General features: G+C 41.7%; 1 protein-coding gene across 1 annotated transcript; it reads left to right on the forward strand.

Moving 5' to 3' along the window:
• Positions 1-240: 240 nt before the first annotated feature.
• On the forward strand, positions 241-16,859 carry nova1 (NOVA alternative splicing regulator 1). The gene is made up of 4 exons (XM_081365887.1): positions 241-596; positions 8,795-8,938; positions 14,665-14,831; positions 15,697-16,859. The coding sequence occupies exons 1-4, from the start codon at positions 440-442 to the stop codon at positions 16,714-16,716; spliced, it is 1,488 nt and encodes a 495-aa protein (XP_081222013.1). The 5' UTR covers positions 241-439; the 3' UTR covers positions 16,717-16,859.
• The last annotated feature ends 1,692 nt before the right edge of the window (positions 16,860-18,551 follow it).

Here is an 18,551-nt window from a genome sequence, read left to right on the forward strand (position 1 = left end):
CGCGGAGACCGGAAAAATAAGAGCGACATTCACGTTTTTGTCTTTTGTTCTGAGCTTGAATTTTGATTTGTTTATCTTTTAGTAGTTTGTCAGCGCGAGGCAATGGTCGCGAGAATCTTTTTGGAGAGGGCGCTGCGCGTGTGTGTGAGGGCTCGTTAAACACACAGGCGTCTCAAGTGTCGGGTGCGCGCTAATGAATAGACTACACTGAATTGATTTTTATATTTAGAGCTTTAATGCGCCTCTTCTCCCAACGGAAACTAGTGGACAGCGCGGCAGAAAAGGACGCACGCAGCGACCCTGCAGCATGGCATTTTTATGACATTTAAAGCTCCAATAAACATACGGACAGGTCGGAGAGGAGACGCTGACTGGTTTGTATGTGCTTTCTAGCGATTTTCGGTGTGCTAACGCGGTGTGAACTCCTGCCGGTGACAAAATGATGGCTGGCGGAGCAGTTCAGCAGAACGGGGTCTTCTCGAGCCCTCAGCACCTTTCTCAGTCGCCACACATGGACCAGGATTTCTCCGATTCCCGAAAGAGACCCCTGGAAACACCGACCGAGGCGAGCAATACCAAGCGCTCCAACACCGGAGGTAAGATCCGATCGACAGTTCGCGGGTGTTCAGGCAGCACTCGGGCCTGCTGCTCTAAATAAAGTCATGTCAAACGAGTCGCGTGCCTAGTCCACTTTTACGTTTGTTTGTTTGTTTTTATAAATGCTCTTTTAGCTTACTCTACGGGAGTTCAGATGGTAAGATTCGAGAGAATTGCCCTTATAGAGAGAGAGAGATAGATATATATTTTTTTTTTTAGTTCGTAAGAGCTAAAAAAAATACTACAAATACTAGTAAAAAATACTTAAATACTCCAGCTGCGCTACAAATAATTAATAGGCTACTACAATTAAAAGGGGCCTGACCCTGCATGACCCCGTGGTGATGGTGTGTGGTGGTGGTCGCCCCTCTGGATCTGAAGCTAAATTGAGCAGAAAATGAATGAAAGGGGGAGAGAACACATGCTGCTGTAGTTTAATCTCTATTCATATGCAGTAATAGACTCAAATGGAAACAAAAGATTGAATTCCCCTCTATAGCTTCTTTTGGAGCTCTACATATCCAAAAGTGCAATAGGGTCCATTTTGATTTAGTTTTCTTCAGGTGTTGCTGATAATGTAAATCATTTGTGCGCATAACACAACAATTCTTCTTCTTTTTTTCTTTTTTTTAAAAAGCATCTTAGACAATTTACTAGTATGCTTAGTTTCTAGGTTGGGTTTTGCTAGTAGATTTAGATAGTGATCCATAGGCTATTTCTTGAGACGGTGGTCTGAGTCATTGCTCTTTAAACAATAGCTGTGATGTGAAGGTCACGTGATACAAACAATTACGTTCTAGAGCACTTATTTTACTGTAAACGTGAGTGTTTGGGCAGATTGGGAGGAAGCGAAAAGAAAATCTCAGCAACGTTGTGTGTGAACATTACACTTAAGTGAGTTTTGCGCACGGGGCGGCAGTTCCCGCTGTGGAGAGCCGGTGCAGCTGTCCAGCGAGTGTTTTAACTAACATCACCCCCGCACACACACACACACTCACTGCCGCGCGCGTTTTTTAGATTATGCACAACTGATGGTTTTCAGTGTTCAGAGCTAATGAGATGAGGATGTTATGAAGGGTTCATAAGTTGAATTCGTTGAGACCGCAACTTCTGTATCTTGTATACACACAACTAAACTATTGACTTTAGACAAACGTTATTACCTAACGAATTTGATCATTAGTGCGCACTATTTGTGTGAATAATTCACACTATTTGATTTTGATTCTGACTTAGTGACAATATGCTTCATAGTAATGCAATGGCACAATTAACATTGTATTTCTTTTCACATTTTATTTTATTATTAAACACAAATTGTTATTATCATTATGTTAAATAATGAGATACTTTAATATACGAATGATTCAAAACTGTTTCTATAATTTAAATACGGACTGTACAGGATAATGTGTTATAATCTTCTAAGAGTTCGGTGAATTATACAATAATAATAAATTCAAGGCTTAATATGCTATGTAAAACACTCAAATTAAAAACTTTAATAAAATTGAAATCAAAGTTACAACCTGCAGTGAGAAGTTCATTGATTTTAAAAATAAAATAAAAATGTTTTTACTTAAATTATTTTTTTATTTAACTACAACTAATGATGCAAATCTAGCTACAATTCAGAAAACTTTGAGTTTGAAATTGAGTAGAAATGACAGAAAAGGCTGTGGCAAATTATACAAAGAAAGAGGCTTTTATAATGATGAACACTTTGGACTAGTGTGTTTGACAGCTTTTGTAAACGCATCTCATTAAGCACAGTTTAATGATCTGTCTTTTATTTAGTCAGTAAGTTAGTTAGCCTATCTCTTTGTTCACTGGCAGTTCAGACCATCTTTAATTCTGTCCACCTATCTGGCTTTGTTAATTAAAACAAAATCCTATCAGTGACGAACCCTTCCCCCTTACATGACCTTTGACCTGAAGAGGGTGACGAAGAGGATGGTCAGTGATTGAGATCTTCTTTATGCCCTCCCTTTTGTAAACAGCCATTGCTTGCTGATGCTAATTTCACCAGTGCACACACAGTTAGAGTGTGTGTGGCCTCTTACCAGTTGTAATTGAAATGGCATGTTAATGCTGCTAATGGAGGTTTTGGCAGAGCTATTTATGTTGGTGGGTTTTTGTGCAGTTCGGTATTAGATCAAAAGGTGCGAGTGAGAGAGAGTGAGCCGAGAGAAGGACACAGGTGCCCTTGCAGTGTGTGGGTGACGTGAGTTGACTGTGAATTGGGCAGGTGGTGGGGAAAGGAGGGGCTAGAGAGAGAGAGAGGGCTCATGTATTCTAGAATGTCCAGTGGATGTGTTGAACGTGATCGGTTTGCCTGAACAGAAGCATCTATACTTCTGCGTGCTGCATCCGTGATACCCAGCAGAGCACATCGATATACCTAGTATGGATATGTAGGGAATTTATCAAGCTCAGCTGAAAAAAGCTACTATGCAAATTAAGTATGACCCTGGGACTGAGCTCAGACACCTCCCCCCCCAGGTGCCGTATTTGCGCGCACCTGCACGCTTGCGCTGGTTGGGTATAGCGTCGCTGGATTTATAGGCTGTAATTTACTTGGCCGGCCCCTTGGCGCTCTGCGGCAGATCCTTTCTGCCATTTTCAAAAATCTCTCTCTCTCTCTTTCTCGCTGTGTTTCCAACATGGCCGTCCAAGGAGCCCACTGCCTCCCCGCTTTCGCTCTATACCTCCTCTCCGCTCATGCAAGGTCACTCCCTCGCACTTTCTTTTTGTCTTTCTTTTTCGTTTCTTTCTCTCCCTCCGCAACCTCCCTCCATCGTACCTTTTCATATTTCACCCAAACGTGAGCGAGGCGCTACGTCTTTTATAGTGCTGCGTCAAAGTGGTGGTGGGGGGGCGATGGGAAAGAAAGCCTTGGTGTGTGTGTGTGTGTGTATGTGTGACGCTGGGGAGGGGTGCGGGGTGATTGGACACGCTAGGTGCCTCTCTGTAGAATGCAGCACAGGGCTGGAGCTCTCGCTGAATATGGATGAGAAGGAAAGCAGAGGGTGATGCAGTAGGAAGATTCCCCCCGTCAGTCCGCCTCTGTCTGAACAATACCAAACCTCTCTGCTTCAAACACTCACTCACACACACATACACACACAGCACACACATACACACACAGCACACAGCAATTGCATTGGCATCACACACAATCAGAGAAAGAGAGAGAGAGGGAAATTGAGGGAAAGAGAGCAAGAGAGAGAGACGGGGGCTGACTGCGGGTATGGAGGGGAGGATGCGCTGACGTTGTCCCCCTCTCGGATACGAACCTGGGGAAAAAGGTTGACTGGCCACATTCCTTGACGGCGGCAGAGCTTCTATGATCAGCCTGCAATCGGGCATCGCTCACAGGTCCAGCCTCTCGGCGTCCATGGCTATCTGAACCCCACCTCCAGCACGCTACAGCAGAATGGGTAAGAAATTCGGTCCCCTTTTGTTGACTTGTTGAATGCGCGTGTGCGGATGAGTTGACCGTTTCGCTTTGCGTCTTTTGTTCTTTCGCCCTTTCTTCTCCCGTCCTTCGTTGGCGTCTCTTCATTCATTCTGTGGGAAGGAGAGGCTTGCTTGTCCTTGCAGTGTGCCTAGGACAGGCCCTCCTTTTCACATGCAGAGTGTGTGTGTGTGTTGCTTGGGGGTGGGGGGGTTTTAACAATGCAATCCCTCTTAACCCACTCCGTCTGTGTGTTTGCATGACACTCTGTTCACACTCTATGTGCTGTGTGTAATCATAGGTTTGAGCCCGTAACCGTCTGCCTGTGTTAGCGGCTGTGTAAGTATGGCTCACTGGCAAACAGCAGCAACAGATTGTATTATTTACTCAGACACTCACTGCTGAAAACCTGTTACACCAGCTTTCCTTACATCATCACCGCAAGCAGGAGCGCATGGGTGAGGAGCGCTCCCAAAGCGCTCGTCATTCTCAAATCACTGCTGCATGAGAATGTGCTCTAGGTTTTCCTTTTAACAACAGGTAAGCGACAGCAGACATTCCCATTGGCTCTTTGTGCCTTCAGAATGTCACCTCCAAGTCATCTTGGAAAGGATTGTGAGGCGGTCGCGATGGAGAGAGCGAAGTTTCCTTCCTCGCTGGCCAAGGTCAAACGCTCCACACGCCGACACTGCCGCTCTGTAAAAAAACGGCTGCCGGAGGTTCGCTTTTCTGCGATGCTGTGGCGTGCTGGTGCGACATACTTCAATGATTGCGAGAGCTCTGATTGCCCTTTCTATATCCTTTCCGGTCATATGAACGCACTCACTCTTTTCTTATCTCTCCTCTGGCTGCACTCTTCAAAAACCTCCATCATTGATTCCTGAGCGTGTGTCCACTGTGTCCTGTCCTCTTCCTCCGTTCACTGCAAAGTGCCCTCATTAAACAGTCCCTCTAACAGTGTCTGCATTCATTCCATTCACACTCGCACCCTCCCGTTCAACAGACCGGTCATTGATAAGATCGGGATCTGCCTAACTGTGTGTGTGTGTGTTTGCTCGGCTGCAGCGAGCATCATGGACTGGAATCCTATCATTACCTGTCAGTCATGTGTGTGTGTTTGAGTGTGTGTGTGTTTGAGTGTGTGTGTGTGTGTGTGTGTGTGTGGCAGAGAGCATTGAGTCGGGTGAGGCAATGATGTAATGCATATCCCACTGCGCACCTGGAGCGCTGCAGAGGACAGGTACAGATTGAACCACTCTGCACTGCTCTATCCAGACCTCAATCGTGTCTACTAGCCCCTACGAAGGGAGCTAGTGTCCTTGTGTGAGCATTTGTGTATGGCGTCGTCACAAGATGAAGTAATGTCGGACGCTGCATGTGTTTTATAGAGAAACCCTGATGTCAGTCCAGTGCAGAGAATTAAAATAAAAAATCTCTCACCCTCTGACATTTGCACACATTCATTTAACAAATTATTTTCTCTGGAGTGACTGAGCTCAGAGCAAAGCCAGTCAGTCAGGGAGAGATAGAGAAAAAAGAGAGGGATGAACAAAAGAATAGCAATGCTGCAGATAACCGCTTTTAGATCTGTATAAGTGAGATGGGAATGCAGTTTTTATTTTCCCTTTTCCAGAGTTTCATGCGTTTTTTATAGGAATGTGTGGAAATGTGAGTGATTGGGTCGCTCTGTTTTTTTCTCGAATTGTCTTTTCAATTTAAATTCTGCTCGAGTATCTTTCTAACTGTGCATTGCACGTTCAACTGCGCTTAAGCGACTTATACTGCATGTGAGCTTTCTTTCTTTCTTTCTTTCTTTCTTTCTTTCTTTCTTTCTTTCTTTTTCTTTCTTCTTTCTTTCTGTCTGTCTGTTTGACTATAATGTATTACAACTGAAGCTAATGTTTGCTTTGATCCTGGTGCCATCTACTAACTGGCCCTCCCACTCGTGGCTTGATTAATATATGCCTGGGCTGACAATTACATTTCATTGGATTTCCCAGATTCCTAGATTTACTGGTATTAATGGGATTGTCTGGATAGGACGATTGATCACAAATCGATCAGACTGGCCTTCCAGTTGTGAGAGTGTGTGCTGCATTTCTGGAAGAACTGCACAAATGCTTCACGCCAGCATTAGTGTACAGGTGACGTTTGGTGTGATTTGGAATGTATCAAGCCTTCCCATAGGAGAGTCAATCAGAGTTGCTTAGAGACCATAATATTTTCACCTTCTCCTTGCTGCCCCTCCCCTCTCCTCTTCCCCTTATCTGTCCTTTCCCTTCCTAGTTGCTGTTTTCCTTTACCATTCCCTGTCTTTTCCTTTCTGTAGAATATTCCTTTCTTTATTCCTAACAAATCTTTTGTATCTGAGCTGATGCTTTCAAATCTTTTTTTCATTCTTTGCATGTTTTTTTTTATTTATTATTAGTGTGTTTGCACTTATTCTGCAGTCTCTCTCTCCCCTTGCATCTCTGACTCTCTCTCTCCTCCTCTCTGCAGTGGTAAAGGGTCAGCTGCTAGAGATTGGGGGCATTTGAGTCTGCGAAATCCATCTTATCTTTCGTATTTACTACAGTCTCTGAAAGACACTGATATAGTACACAAACACAATGTACTTTTGTACCTGCTTCCATTTTGTCACACAATACATTAATAAAATTACCTTAAATCCCATTTCTGCTACAAATCAAAATAGTTTTTAAATTGTTTTAGCTGTGCCAACCATAACATTTAGAAGGGTATTTCAAGTATTCAACATTACTTGAGCTGTATAATGTCACTGTGATGTCACCTTCTGGTACTTTCCTTGCTTTAGCAATGGACTCTGGTCCATATGTTGTGTTTAGGATGTGTAATTTTGTGATGGGAGAGGGAAGCCTTGTCCCCCTGGGAACCTCTGAGTGACTTATGCGCTGTTGGCTGGGTTCTTCTGGACAAATCTGAGGATTTAGCATCCATATGCTCCTGTCTGAACAGCCTTCCAGGCAATTACCCACAAGCCCACAGCCTCAGTATAGTGAAGTGCTACTGCCTACACACCACCCGCCACATATTCTCACTTAAACCTCAACTTCTGACTGTGACACAGAACCTCCATGCTGAGGACCTGAGCTGTTTGTTGGCTGGCTGACCCTTTGTGTGTGTGTGTGTGTGTGTGTGTGTGTGTGTGTGTGTGTGTGTGTGTGTGTATGTGTAAGAGAGAGAGATGGCAAACAAAAAATAGTGAAGGACAGAAAACACAGAGATAGTTTGGTTAAATTTAGACCTCTACCAACCCAAAGCAGGTCACTTTATCTCTGCATGGGGAAAAAGTGGGACAGAGGCAGAATCAGTAGGAACTCATCAGGGAGAGAAAGAGAGTGAGGAAAAAGTGAAGAAAGAAATATTAATGGAAAAGGAGGGGAAGTGAAGAAAAGAACCAGACGCGTCTCTCTTCATGTTTTGTTTGTATATTGTTTGAAAAGGAGTCGCCGTAGTGAGGTGCACTCATGTGGTCTCTGGTTGGCTTCATGAGGTTTTCAAACTGTTATACAATCTTACTACAGTTTTAAAGAAATGTGCAACGCATCCCAAAAATACTCTGCATTAAACATGACTACAAATTGCACATAACTAACAACAAAAAGACACATTATGATATTTTAAAGGTCCCATTCATTTTATATTTTAAAGGTCCCATTCACCCCCAGTGGCAAGAAATGGCGATAGGTGTAAACCAAGCCCTGGGTATCCTGCTCCGCCTTTGAGAAAATGAAAGCTCAGATGGGCCGATCTGGAATCTTTCCTATATGTCGTCATACGGGGAAAGGTTACCTCCCCTTTTCTCTGCTTTGCCTGCCCAGAGAATTTGGCCCGCCCATGAGAAAATGAGCTACGACCGTGCGAGTGCGATATTGTTTTTTCCTCGAGAGACATCATGGCTTGCAAATGAGCGAAGCATGGCAGTTGCTCAGTGTTTGGATGTACAAACAAACACAAAAGTCTTTTTTTAGTTCCTTCATCCGAGCCTCTGAAGAACCAGTGGGTTAATTTTATTTTCTCTGGAAAACATGACTTCAATATACGTGGACATGGAGAACTTTGTCATTAAAAAATTAGCCAGAGTACAGTCTTCTCTAAACTACAAAGATTACTGATATAGATGCTAATACAGCTTTAAAATGATAGCAAATCAGAGCAACATGAAAAGACAACAACGTAGGCTAGCGTTAGCTACATGATAATAACTGTAACAGCATACATAAACAAACCAACTAAAGTACCGAATCAAGACACAATATTTTAAACTAACCATTCGGAGACGTCCTGCTGTATCCGCTGAGTTGCAACTTGCAGGTGCTTCTCCATCCGGATCAGATTCTGGGTCACACTGGAAAGCTTGAACGACTGCGTGTCTACGAGCCATTGCGATACATCCACTGTAAACATTAGCGCTTGGTACCGTGGCCACAAGCTGGTCAAGGCCACACCCCCACACTCCACCTTGCCCCACCTCTCTCCTCATCATTAGCATTTAAAGCTACAGACACAGAAATGGCACGTCCTAAGGAAAGCTTATTGTGGGACTGGCTCGTAGTGGCTGTAATTCTGCACCAAGGCTGAATTTCGGGAAAGAGACTTATTGTTATTATTGTTATACAATTATAAATTATTTTACTATTACATATACAGTGATGCTGTTAATTTACCCCCCCCCCCTTTATCTCTAACTTTGTGTGTGTTTTTTTTGTGCGTGTGCAGAGGAGGGTGAATATTTCTTGAAGGTGTTGATTCCCAGCTATGCTGCTGGTTCAATCATCGGTAAAGGGGGTCAAACCATCGTCCAGCTTCAGAAAGAGACTGGAGCCACCATCAAACTGTCCAAATCTAAAGACTTCTACCCAGGTATGCGTCACATCTTCTGTCTGGCTTTAATGATGATGAACATTATTTATTTCAGTGCTAAGCACATATATTTTATTTTATTTTAAATAAAAAAATGATCTGTCTATTATTAGATCTGTGTTATAAATCCTCACAGTTAAATCATTTGATTTACTGTGTAACAAATGGTGGAGTTAATAGTGCCATGCATAACTCTCTTTCAGACTAAACACTCTTGAAAATAAAGATCCTTCAATGTTTTTTTTCTTCTCCTTATCGGTAACTATTTTTCACTTAATAGGATTCTTAGAGACAGTTATTTATTTTTATTTTTTTGATGATGATGGGTTCCTCAGTTCAGTATTTTGGTTTCTGGGTTCTTTTAAGCTCATTTTTGTGTTTTTTTAATGAATAAACGGTTCTAAGGTACTTAAAGTTCTTCTATGCTATCAAGCTGTAAAACCATTTTTATTTTTAGAAATGAAGGATAAAAGTTGTGCGTTTTTTTAGAATAAACAATCTTTACTCTCACTGAGAGCTAGAATTTCTAGAATTGAAGAAAACAGCAATCTTGGAAGTGTGTTCTCAATGTTATGCTGAAGGTCCCATGGAGGTAGATTAATGTGTACGAGGACGTTTACAGATGTTGGCTGGTTTGTGTCAATGACTATAGTGTCTTTTCCACCATGTGTCATTAAGAAGCTGCTTTATGTTGTAGCGTGAAAAATAAAAATGGCTGAGAATGACAGTGGAAAATGTGCCCATAGGGAGAGGAAATATGTGAGAAAGTGTGTGTGTGTGTGTGTGTGTGTGTGTGTGTGTGTGTGTGTGTGTCGCAGCTGTGAAGCGTACAGCTGAATATGTGAACATAATTTGTCTGTGAATAGCTATGTTTTCATTCATTAAACACACTCGTTACAAACTATCCTGAGACCACCTGTTCTGCCTTTCACCCTTCTACTAACACACACAAACACATATTCTCGCTCTCATTTGCCTTCTCACTTGCTTTTGCAGTTTTTTTTTGTCTTGCAAATTCACCTTTCATCATGCCACTAATTTAAAAATATTTTATAGATTTCAAATCATTTCTTTTCGCTGTGTTTATTCTAACTACACAATGTCGTAGTCCCACACAATATGATACAACCACAGTTATTCACCAATCAGAAATGAAATGAGAATTACTTTGTTCAATTTCCTTTCCTGAATTTGAATTGAATCCTAAATTTAAATTGAGGTAGCAAGCTGGATGCAGAAATTTGAATTTAATGTAAAGATGTCTTAACAAAGATTTGTTTTTATTTTTTACTTTTAAATAAAAAAAAAATGTTTTGAAATTTGAAAGTTCATAATACATGGATGGATGGATAGATATTTGATTTCATCTAAATTAATCATCAATAAATTCCTCTTCCTGTAATTCCAATTCAATTCAAATTCCAACTCATACATTTAAACTGAGTTAATTCATAAAATACTGAATTTTGCCAAACCCTGCGTATAACAATCAGTGCTGCTCTGGCACAAACACCAGCACATCCTCAATCATTCTGGTCTCTGATATAATAGCAGTTTCTCTTCCAAACCTCATTTATCTTATGAGACGTTGAAAGGGAAACATTTAAACTCTCTCTGGCTCGCAAGAGAGCTATAAAAAGAATTCACCTACAGCTGAGCGGTTTCACTCCAGCCAGCAGTGCTTTAACACACACCGTAGTCTGTCACAAGTAAATTACAATTCAGTCTTTTCTTAAAAGTATTTTAAACGCAGATTCTTACCACAAACCACACCTCCTCAAAGAGGGCAGGACTGAAACGAACACTAGTGTGTGCTTTATTCAAGGATGATTTATTTGTAGGTCTTCAACATCTTGAAGCGTGAATGTTGAAACTGGTTGTTTGTGTGTGCGTGCGTGTGTGCGTGCGTGTATGTGTGTGTGTTGCTGTGCTGTGCTGTGCTGTGCTTCAGATACGAATAAGTGTGTGATACTCAATCTAGTGGTAAAAAAAAAACACAGCCAAGGAACAAACACTCAGTGTTGGAGCTCTCTCTCTTTCACTCACTCACTCACTCATTCACTCACTCTCTCACTCACACACACACACACACACACACACACACACACACATACATCCAAGGCAATATCACTGCACTGTTGCCCAGAAACAAACACACACTACCAACAACCTACATGCCCCCGCTTCCCACATCTCTCTCCCTCCAAAAAAATAGAAGATGATCATGACAGTATATTTAGGACATTGAATTATACTTTCCACCACAAGACTGAACAAATCCAAACTTGAATTCAGGTTGACACAATACGCAGATGATTGTGTAACAATAACTCATTGTAGACTTCATCTCTCTGGTCATATTTAACAGGGTCCAGTCCAATGTGAGCTCTTTGGTTTCTCACAGTTACAAAAGTATTTCAGACAGTCCATGCACTTCAGGGCAGTGAGATGCCAGAGATTAGGAGATTGTATGTGTGTCCTAGACATTTGTGTGGGGTGTCCCACAGGAGTGATGTGGTTAGAGAGGACAGGTTCAGAATTTAATGCATTCTGAATGAATTACGTCATGCAGCCATAAGTTCATCTGTCTTTTCCCCCTGTGTTGCAACAGCCCTTTTCATTCTTTCTGATAGATGCACTTGTTGTAGATGGTAGAAAACTGTATATTTCTTGTCTATTACCACCCACTGCTACTTATACCAACGACGGAAATAAGCGCAGTTACAATAGCTTAATATGTGGGAGAGCGTTGCTATAGAGAGTGGCAATATTGTATTGCAATAGATAGCAATTTAAAGTCAATAACAAATCAAAACTAGTTAGCACATCCTTTGTAATTGAAAAGGTTTAATGACAAAATATGGTTATGGCTACACTAAAAATAGTTACAAAATAAGCCGCGTTTCCACCGCAGGAACTTTCCCTAGAAACTAGGAACTTTGGGGTGGCACTCGGTGTGTTTACACCGCAGGAACCAGGATCTAAATGAAGTTCCGGGTAAATATTTATTTATAAATACTTTTTCAAAGTTCAGGAACTTTAAGGGGTGGGACTTGGGCACTGAACATGCTGATTGGTCGAGTTCATGACGCATTTTGATTGGTTGACTCCACACAGCATTTCATTCAGCTACCATCTGTTGCGGTGCGTGCAGTAACAGTCGTCTGCTATTCGAATCAACAATGGAGTTTAAAAAATACGACAGATGAACCGACGACGAGGTTCAGGCTTTATTAAGCTTAAATTCAAAGGATGAAATCCAGTGGGAACTGTAAAGTCGCGTGCAGTCCTACGCGGCTAGCAACAGGTCTGGGGGAAAAAAAGTTCCTGGTAAAAAAGTTCCTGGGACAAATTGTTCCGGGTAATTTCAGTGGAAACGCGGCTTTAGATGTATGAGATGATAACTTATACCATTAATTGTACCAAGCATATATGTAAAATGTTACCTGAGAGATTCCCCCATTGTACTAAAGGTGTGACAATTCATAGACCCCCGAAGTACCCACATCTTGACCTACAGGCCTTGATCACTATCAGCCCCCCTGTGCCTTTAGGAACTCCAAATGGTCCTTGTGGTAGAAAGAGGGGGTGGAAAACAGCAAAGCAAATGTCTTTGTTCATTTCAAATATCTTGGATTATTTTCAATCTACATTTATACTGAAAGGAGAATGCATGTACAGTATTTACTGTATTTGTATTTACTTGATTGATATTAAGCTTTACTAACAAATCTTTGTACTGTATTGATATATGTCCAGATTTTATATATATACACTATCGTTCAAAAATTTGGTGTCAGTAAGTTTAAAAAAAAAAATAATAATAATACTTAAATAGATCAAAAGTGAGAGTAAAGACATTTATAAAGTTACAAAAGATTTGTTTCAAACAAATGCTTTTCTTTTGAAGTTTTTATTCATCAAAGAATCCCCCTAAAAATCACAACTGTTTTCAACATTGATAATAATTGGAAATGTTTCTTGAGCAGCAAATCAGCATATTAGAATGATTTCTGAAGAATCATGTGGCACTGAAGACTGGAGTAATGATGCTGAAAAAACAGCTTTGCCATCACATTAATAAATTACATTTTAAAATATATAAGAATATAATTATTTTTATTAGTTATTTAAATTGTAACAATATTTCACAGTGTTATTTCTCAATACTGTTTTACTCTATTTCTGATCAAATAAATGTAGCCTTGGTGAGCAAAACATTAGAAAATCTTACCAATCTTTTAATGGTAGTGTACTATGCATACATAATTTCTAGGGCTGGATCAAAATATGTATTTCTCAATTTTAATTGATTCTCATTTTTATGAACCGATTGGATATCAATTCTTAAATCCCAAGAATAAATCTTTTAGTCTATGCTGTTTTCAGTTGATGAAGAACAGACCTTTGTAACGTTGCCTCCGATCCAATAAATCGAAAAAGCTTTGTGCTTTGTTACTTTTGATATATAAGTTTCAGATTTCAAAATCTGTCCATTTTATTGTGAAATTCAAACAATAAATACCATTTTGGTGCTCTTTAATGTGGCGTGACAGATTGCTGTTGCTGCCTCAGATCAAGCGGCACAAACTGATAATCTCTTCCTCTTTACTAGTAGTTACAGCGGCAAATAAACATTGATTGAATATCAAAAGTTAATTTGGAAATATAAAGTACAACTTACGTATCATGTCTAAGGTAATTGCTCAATCAGTGTTTTAGCCGTGGAAAGACATCAATGGAATGAATATGTAATATAGTGCATATATTAAGCAAAATGCTCATCTCTAGTTCATTTTTCTAGCTGACCAATAAGTTTATACAGAAAATGGCTTTTCTGAGGTAAATGTGACATTCTAATGTCACATTAATGTCTAAATTCTAATGTCACCATTTTTTTTTTTAATTAGTAGCACAAGTTACTTTTACAAGTTACAAGTTTTCCCATTTATTGACTGATACCTCTCTTGTCCCATGTTGAGAGAAATGTTGAGTAAGTGCAGAGGCGTTGTGTGCGCTGGGTAAACATGATGGTTACTGTAGTTTTAGACTAAATGTGTAATAGTACATTTAGTAATAGTGTTGAACTTTCTTCTTCACGGCAAACACAGAAATAATGTCTGACAGGACAGGACAGTTTGTTTTTCTGAGGTGAGAGACTTTTTATTTTATAGCAAGATGAAAATAATGTTAGAATAATGACACAGACATATAGCCTGACAACATCTCATCTGACAGCAGATACTGAATCAGGACAACGCGTTTTTGTTTGGCACTCATTACTTAAACTGCGTCTGACAGAAAAGTCAACAGCGTTCAAGCACGTCTTTCAAAATAAAAGTCTTGCTTCAGAAAAAACATTAAACACTATTCTCGGTTGTTTCTTTCTCTACACACTCCACGACCCACCGAAAACAGAGTCGCAAGACTGTCTTTTGGGTTGCGACCGACCAGTTGAGAAACACTGGTTATAGCATTAGATGAGATTTATTTCCCTTGGGAAAATTTGCCATGTACTGTATCTGATATGAATCAAAATCAAATTGAACTGCAAGCTTGTGAATTGAAATCAAATCGTGAAATTTAGATCAATAACCAGCCCTAATACTTTTAATTTTACATGTGCATTTTGTCTATATGCTAACATTGTGGGGTTTTTTTTGTGTATGTGTGTGTGTGTGTGTGTGTGTGTGTGTGTGTGTGTGCGTGTGTGTGTGCGTGATCAGGTACAACAGAGCGTGTTTGTTTGATTCAGGGTACAGTGGAAGCTCTGAATGGAGTACATAACTTCATCGCTGAAAAAGTTCGTGAGATGCCTCAGAGCAGTCAGAAGACCGAACCTGTCAGCATTCTCCAGCCACAGACTACTGTTAACCCTGACCGTGTTAAACAGGTTAGTTTGGGAGGTTGCTTTACTACTACACCACACCAAATCCATACCGAAGTTCCTAGTTATTAAATGGGTGATGAAGAGTTGAACGTATCAGACTTTGCAGTTTAGGAATTAATCATGCAAATCAGTTATTCCGCTGAAGCATAGCTTATTTCATAATATTTGTAATATTGTGATTATTTTGCTAATAGAAGGGCAGCAAAGACAGTGAGTACTTTTTACATGTGCAGTTATAATTAGTCAAGCAGTTTGATGTGTACAAGAGCGTTTACATGACATTTCAAAAAGGTGAATTATTTTAGTCTAACTGAAATCAATTTCTAAGGTGCATGCAAATGTACTTATTGTCAGCTATCTGACAGTGATAAGCAACAATTAAGAGAGGAAAATATACCAGCCCAGAGGAGGCAGAGGGCAGGGCAGGCTGGTGGTTGTTCCCCAGGGAAAGAGTGGCTGAGAGGGGCAGCAAAGTGTGAGAGTGTGGGTTATTTTTACCTGCTTGATCTTTGCAGAATGAGAAACAGAGAGGGAGTGAGAGCGAGCAGCTGCAATGTAAGACCGGGGATCAACAAATGGCTGAAATAAGCACTGACTTATAAGCCAGACCTTACACAGTCACACACACACATACACTATTATACACTCTTAAACATATACGAGCATGCAGGGTTAGATATTGTAAATGCAACTCTCTTTAATATATTGCAAACATTTTTTACTGTGTAAGTGTGGACCGAAAACAAACATCTATAAAACCAGCACAGATGCATTTGAGCTTATTGCAGCATCTATTTTTGGGGCTGTATGCAGTCTCATGCATGTAATTCTGTTCCTCAATCAAAGTGACACTTCCCCTCCTCCACAGGCTAAACTGATCGTGCCCAACAGCACAGCAGGACTCATCATCGGTAAGGGTGGGGCAACAGTTAAGGCTGTGATGGAGCAGTCAGGAGCCTGGGTACAGCTTTCTCAGAAGCCTGAGGGCATCAATCTGCAGGAGCGCGTTGTGACAGTGAGCGGGGAGCCAGAGCAGAACCGCAAAGCAGTGGAGATCATTGTCCAGAAGATCCAGGAGGACCCACAGAGCAGCAGTTGTCTGAATATCAGTTACTCTAACATCACCGGCCCCGTGGCCAACTCCAACCCGACAGGATCCCCCTTTGCCAACTCTACAGAGGTGTTACCCAACGCCGCCGCAGCAGCTACAGCCTCCACACTCCTTGGCCAGGCGGGTCTTGCAGGCATGGGTGGGTTCCCTACAGCTATGTCAAGTCTTTCCGGTAATGATCTGCTTGCCATTACGTCTGCCCTGAACACTCTGGCCAGTTATGGCTACAATACCAATACACTGGGGCTTGGCCTTAACCCGGCCGCCGCATCTGGGGTGCTCGCTGCCGTTGCGGCTAGCGCCAATCCAGCGGCTGCAGCTGCCGCCAATCTGCTTGCTACATATGCCAGCGAGGCCTCTGGAGGGGGCGGTCACCCTGTCGGACCTAGTTTAGGAGGCTTCACGCTGGGGTCTCTAGCGGCCGCCACAGGGGCTTCTAATGGGTACCTGAATCCCTCATCACCGCTGGTGGCATCATCTCTGCTGGGCACAGAGAAGCTGGCAGAAGGTGGAAAAGAGGTGGTGGAGATCGCTGTGCCTGAGAACTTGGTCGGTGCCATCTTGGGAAAAGGCGGCAAGACTTTGGTGGAGTATCAGGAGCTGACGGGGGCACGAATTCAGATCTCCAAAAAGGGAGAGTTCATTCCAGGCACACGAAATCGCAAGGTGACCATAACGGGGTCGCCGGCAGCGACACAGGCCGCCCAGTATCTCATCAGCCAGCGAATCACATACGAGCAAGGCGTCCGTGCCACCAACCCTCAGAAGGTGGGCTAGGGATGGACAGGAGTGGGGAGGGGAACGACGAAAGCGAAGGAAACCAGAGAGAATTGATAGATGACTGAATGAATGAAATCGATGGCGAACAGGATGAGTTGGAGCAAGAAACGTGTCCAAATATTTAAACACAAAATAAGGACAATTATAAAACAAATGAAAAAAAGATCTGATGGAACTGTGGATAGATAATCTGAGTGGGAAGAGATATTTTGTGATTGAAATTCTGCTGTATTTTTAAAGTTGTTACGTTGTGTAGGTCAGAGTAATGTGCCCTGGGGCACTCAGAGGAGGAGGAGCTCAAACCTCGCTTCCTCTCTCTTAGCCAGGGTCTTTTGAATTCTATGTTCTGCTTTTGGCTTCCATTGCTAAACCCTCACAGTTTAGTTCATACCTGATTCCCACCCTGAGCAAGGAGAATTGGAGTTTGAAGCGGTCCCCCTTTTGATATCAGTAAATTCAGTCTCCACAAGTGTAGGCCTGAAATGAAAACAAAGATACCTGTGAACCATTTCCATAGGTACTCTTGGTTCCCCCCTTATTGTTTTCAACTGAGACTTAATCCAAAACACTTGCTGAAAGCTTTTGATCTGCATTACATTACTAATATCTCTGTGATTATTCTCCATTATGGTCAGTTCACACTTAGTCTCTTTTAGATTTACTCAAACCTGTGAATCCAGGTTGACCTGAATGTATAGACTTCCTGATATTGTTGGCATTTTTTATATGTAAATAGAGTATCAAATTGAGATGCTGTCAAAAGTAGATAGCTAATCTTCAGCCACAGACAGACAGAGACAGACATCATACGTCAAAGTTCAGATACTCTGCATTAGAGAACTGGAATGTAACACATACATACAAGTGCAGTTTAGTCACAGGATCCCATTTTGGTGCTATAAGAAAACACATTTGAAGAGATTTTGTTGTCATACATACTGATTTTAGTATTTATGGGAGAGTTTCTCGGGAGCCCTTGTGAATTATTAGGGGGCATTTTGCAATTTACTCACGAGACAGAGTGCATATTCAAAAGATCCTGCTAGAGAAGAGACGGTAGGATCTTAAAAGCTTGTTTTGTCTCACTGACTTTTAACTCTTACTACAGAAAAACTTTGGACACACTACCAAGGAATTGAAGTCCTTAGAATCCTGAACTTGAAAAATAATTGGACCTGTTTAGACAGATGTACCTCTTAACTCCTCCTCTTCCCCTGATTGGAGGAGCCAGGCAATGTCCGTGCCTGTTTCGGTTGAAAGGAGCTCAGGTTGTCATACCTCATGTTTGTGAAGAAGGAGAAAGATTTCCAGTTTGTATGCAGTGCAGCAAAGTCTTGGGTGCATTACAGATTCCACCTCGTTCACATCGCAGTTTGGCAGGATGGCAGCAGAGGTGCGGTTGAGGTAGTGAACGAGAGAATAAAATGACACACAGTTTTTGTAACCTGTCTGAACTTATTTGAAGGCCGGAGGATACTACTGTCGACCTTCAGCCTTCTTCTGTAAAGCGGCATCACTGCGAGGCAAACTCTTGCAGGCTAACTGATCGTAATTCTGCTTCCTTTGAGAAACCAAACTGCAGGCCGTAGCGTCAGACGCACAGCTCCGTTTGCCCAACATTTCTAAACCATTGCTGGAGAGTTTCACGAGCCCTCCACCTTTTTCACTGATCAACAGGTCATCAGTTGCACAGAACGTGGTGATAGTTACTCATTAGTTAATTCCACAGTTGTACACTGCATCAAAACATTTGCTGCTAACAGCATTTTCGGTCTTGCCAGCAATTGGCTCTTGCATGGAGAGTGAGCAGGAGCTCCCGTACAGGGCGAGCA

This window comes from Scardinius erythrophthalmus, assembly GCF_964197995.2.
Source record: "Scardinius erythrophthalmus genome assembly, chromosome: 5".
NCBI lineage: Eukaryota > Metazoa > Chordata > Actinopteri > Cypriniformes > Leuciscidae > Scardinius > Scardinius erythrophthalmus.

Bases quoted from the DNA above. Each gene is read 5' to 3' on its own strand.
- nova1 (XM_081365887.1), top strand. From the start codon at position 440: ATGATGGCTGGCGGAGCAGTTCAGCAGAACGGGGTCTTCTCGAGCCCT. The intron at 8,939-14,664 runs GTATGCGTCACA...GTGCGTGATCAG, and splicing joins ATCTAAAGACTTCTACCCAG to GTACAACAGAGCGTGTTTGT. The intron at 14,832-15,696 runs GTTAGTTTGGGA...CCTCCTCCACAG, and splicing joins ACCCTGACCGTGTTAAACAG to GCTAAACTGATCGTGCCCAA.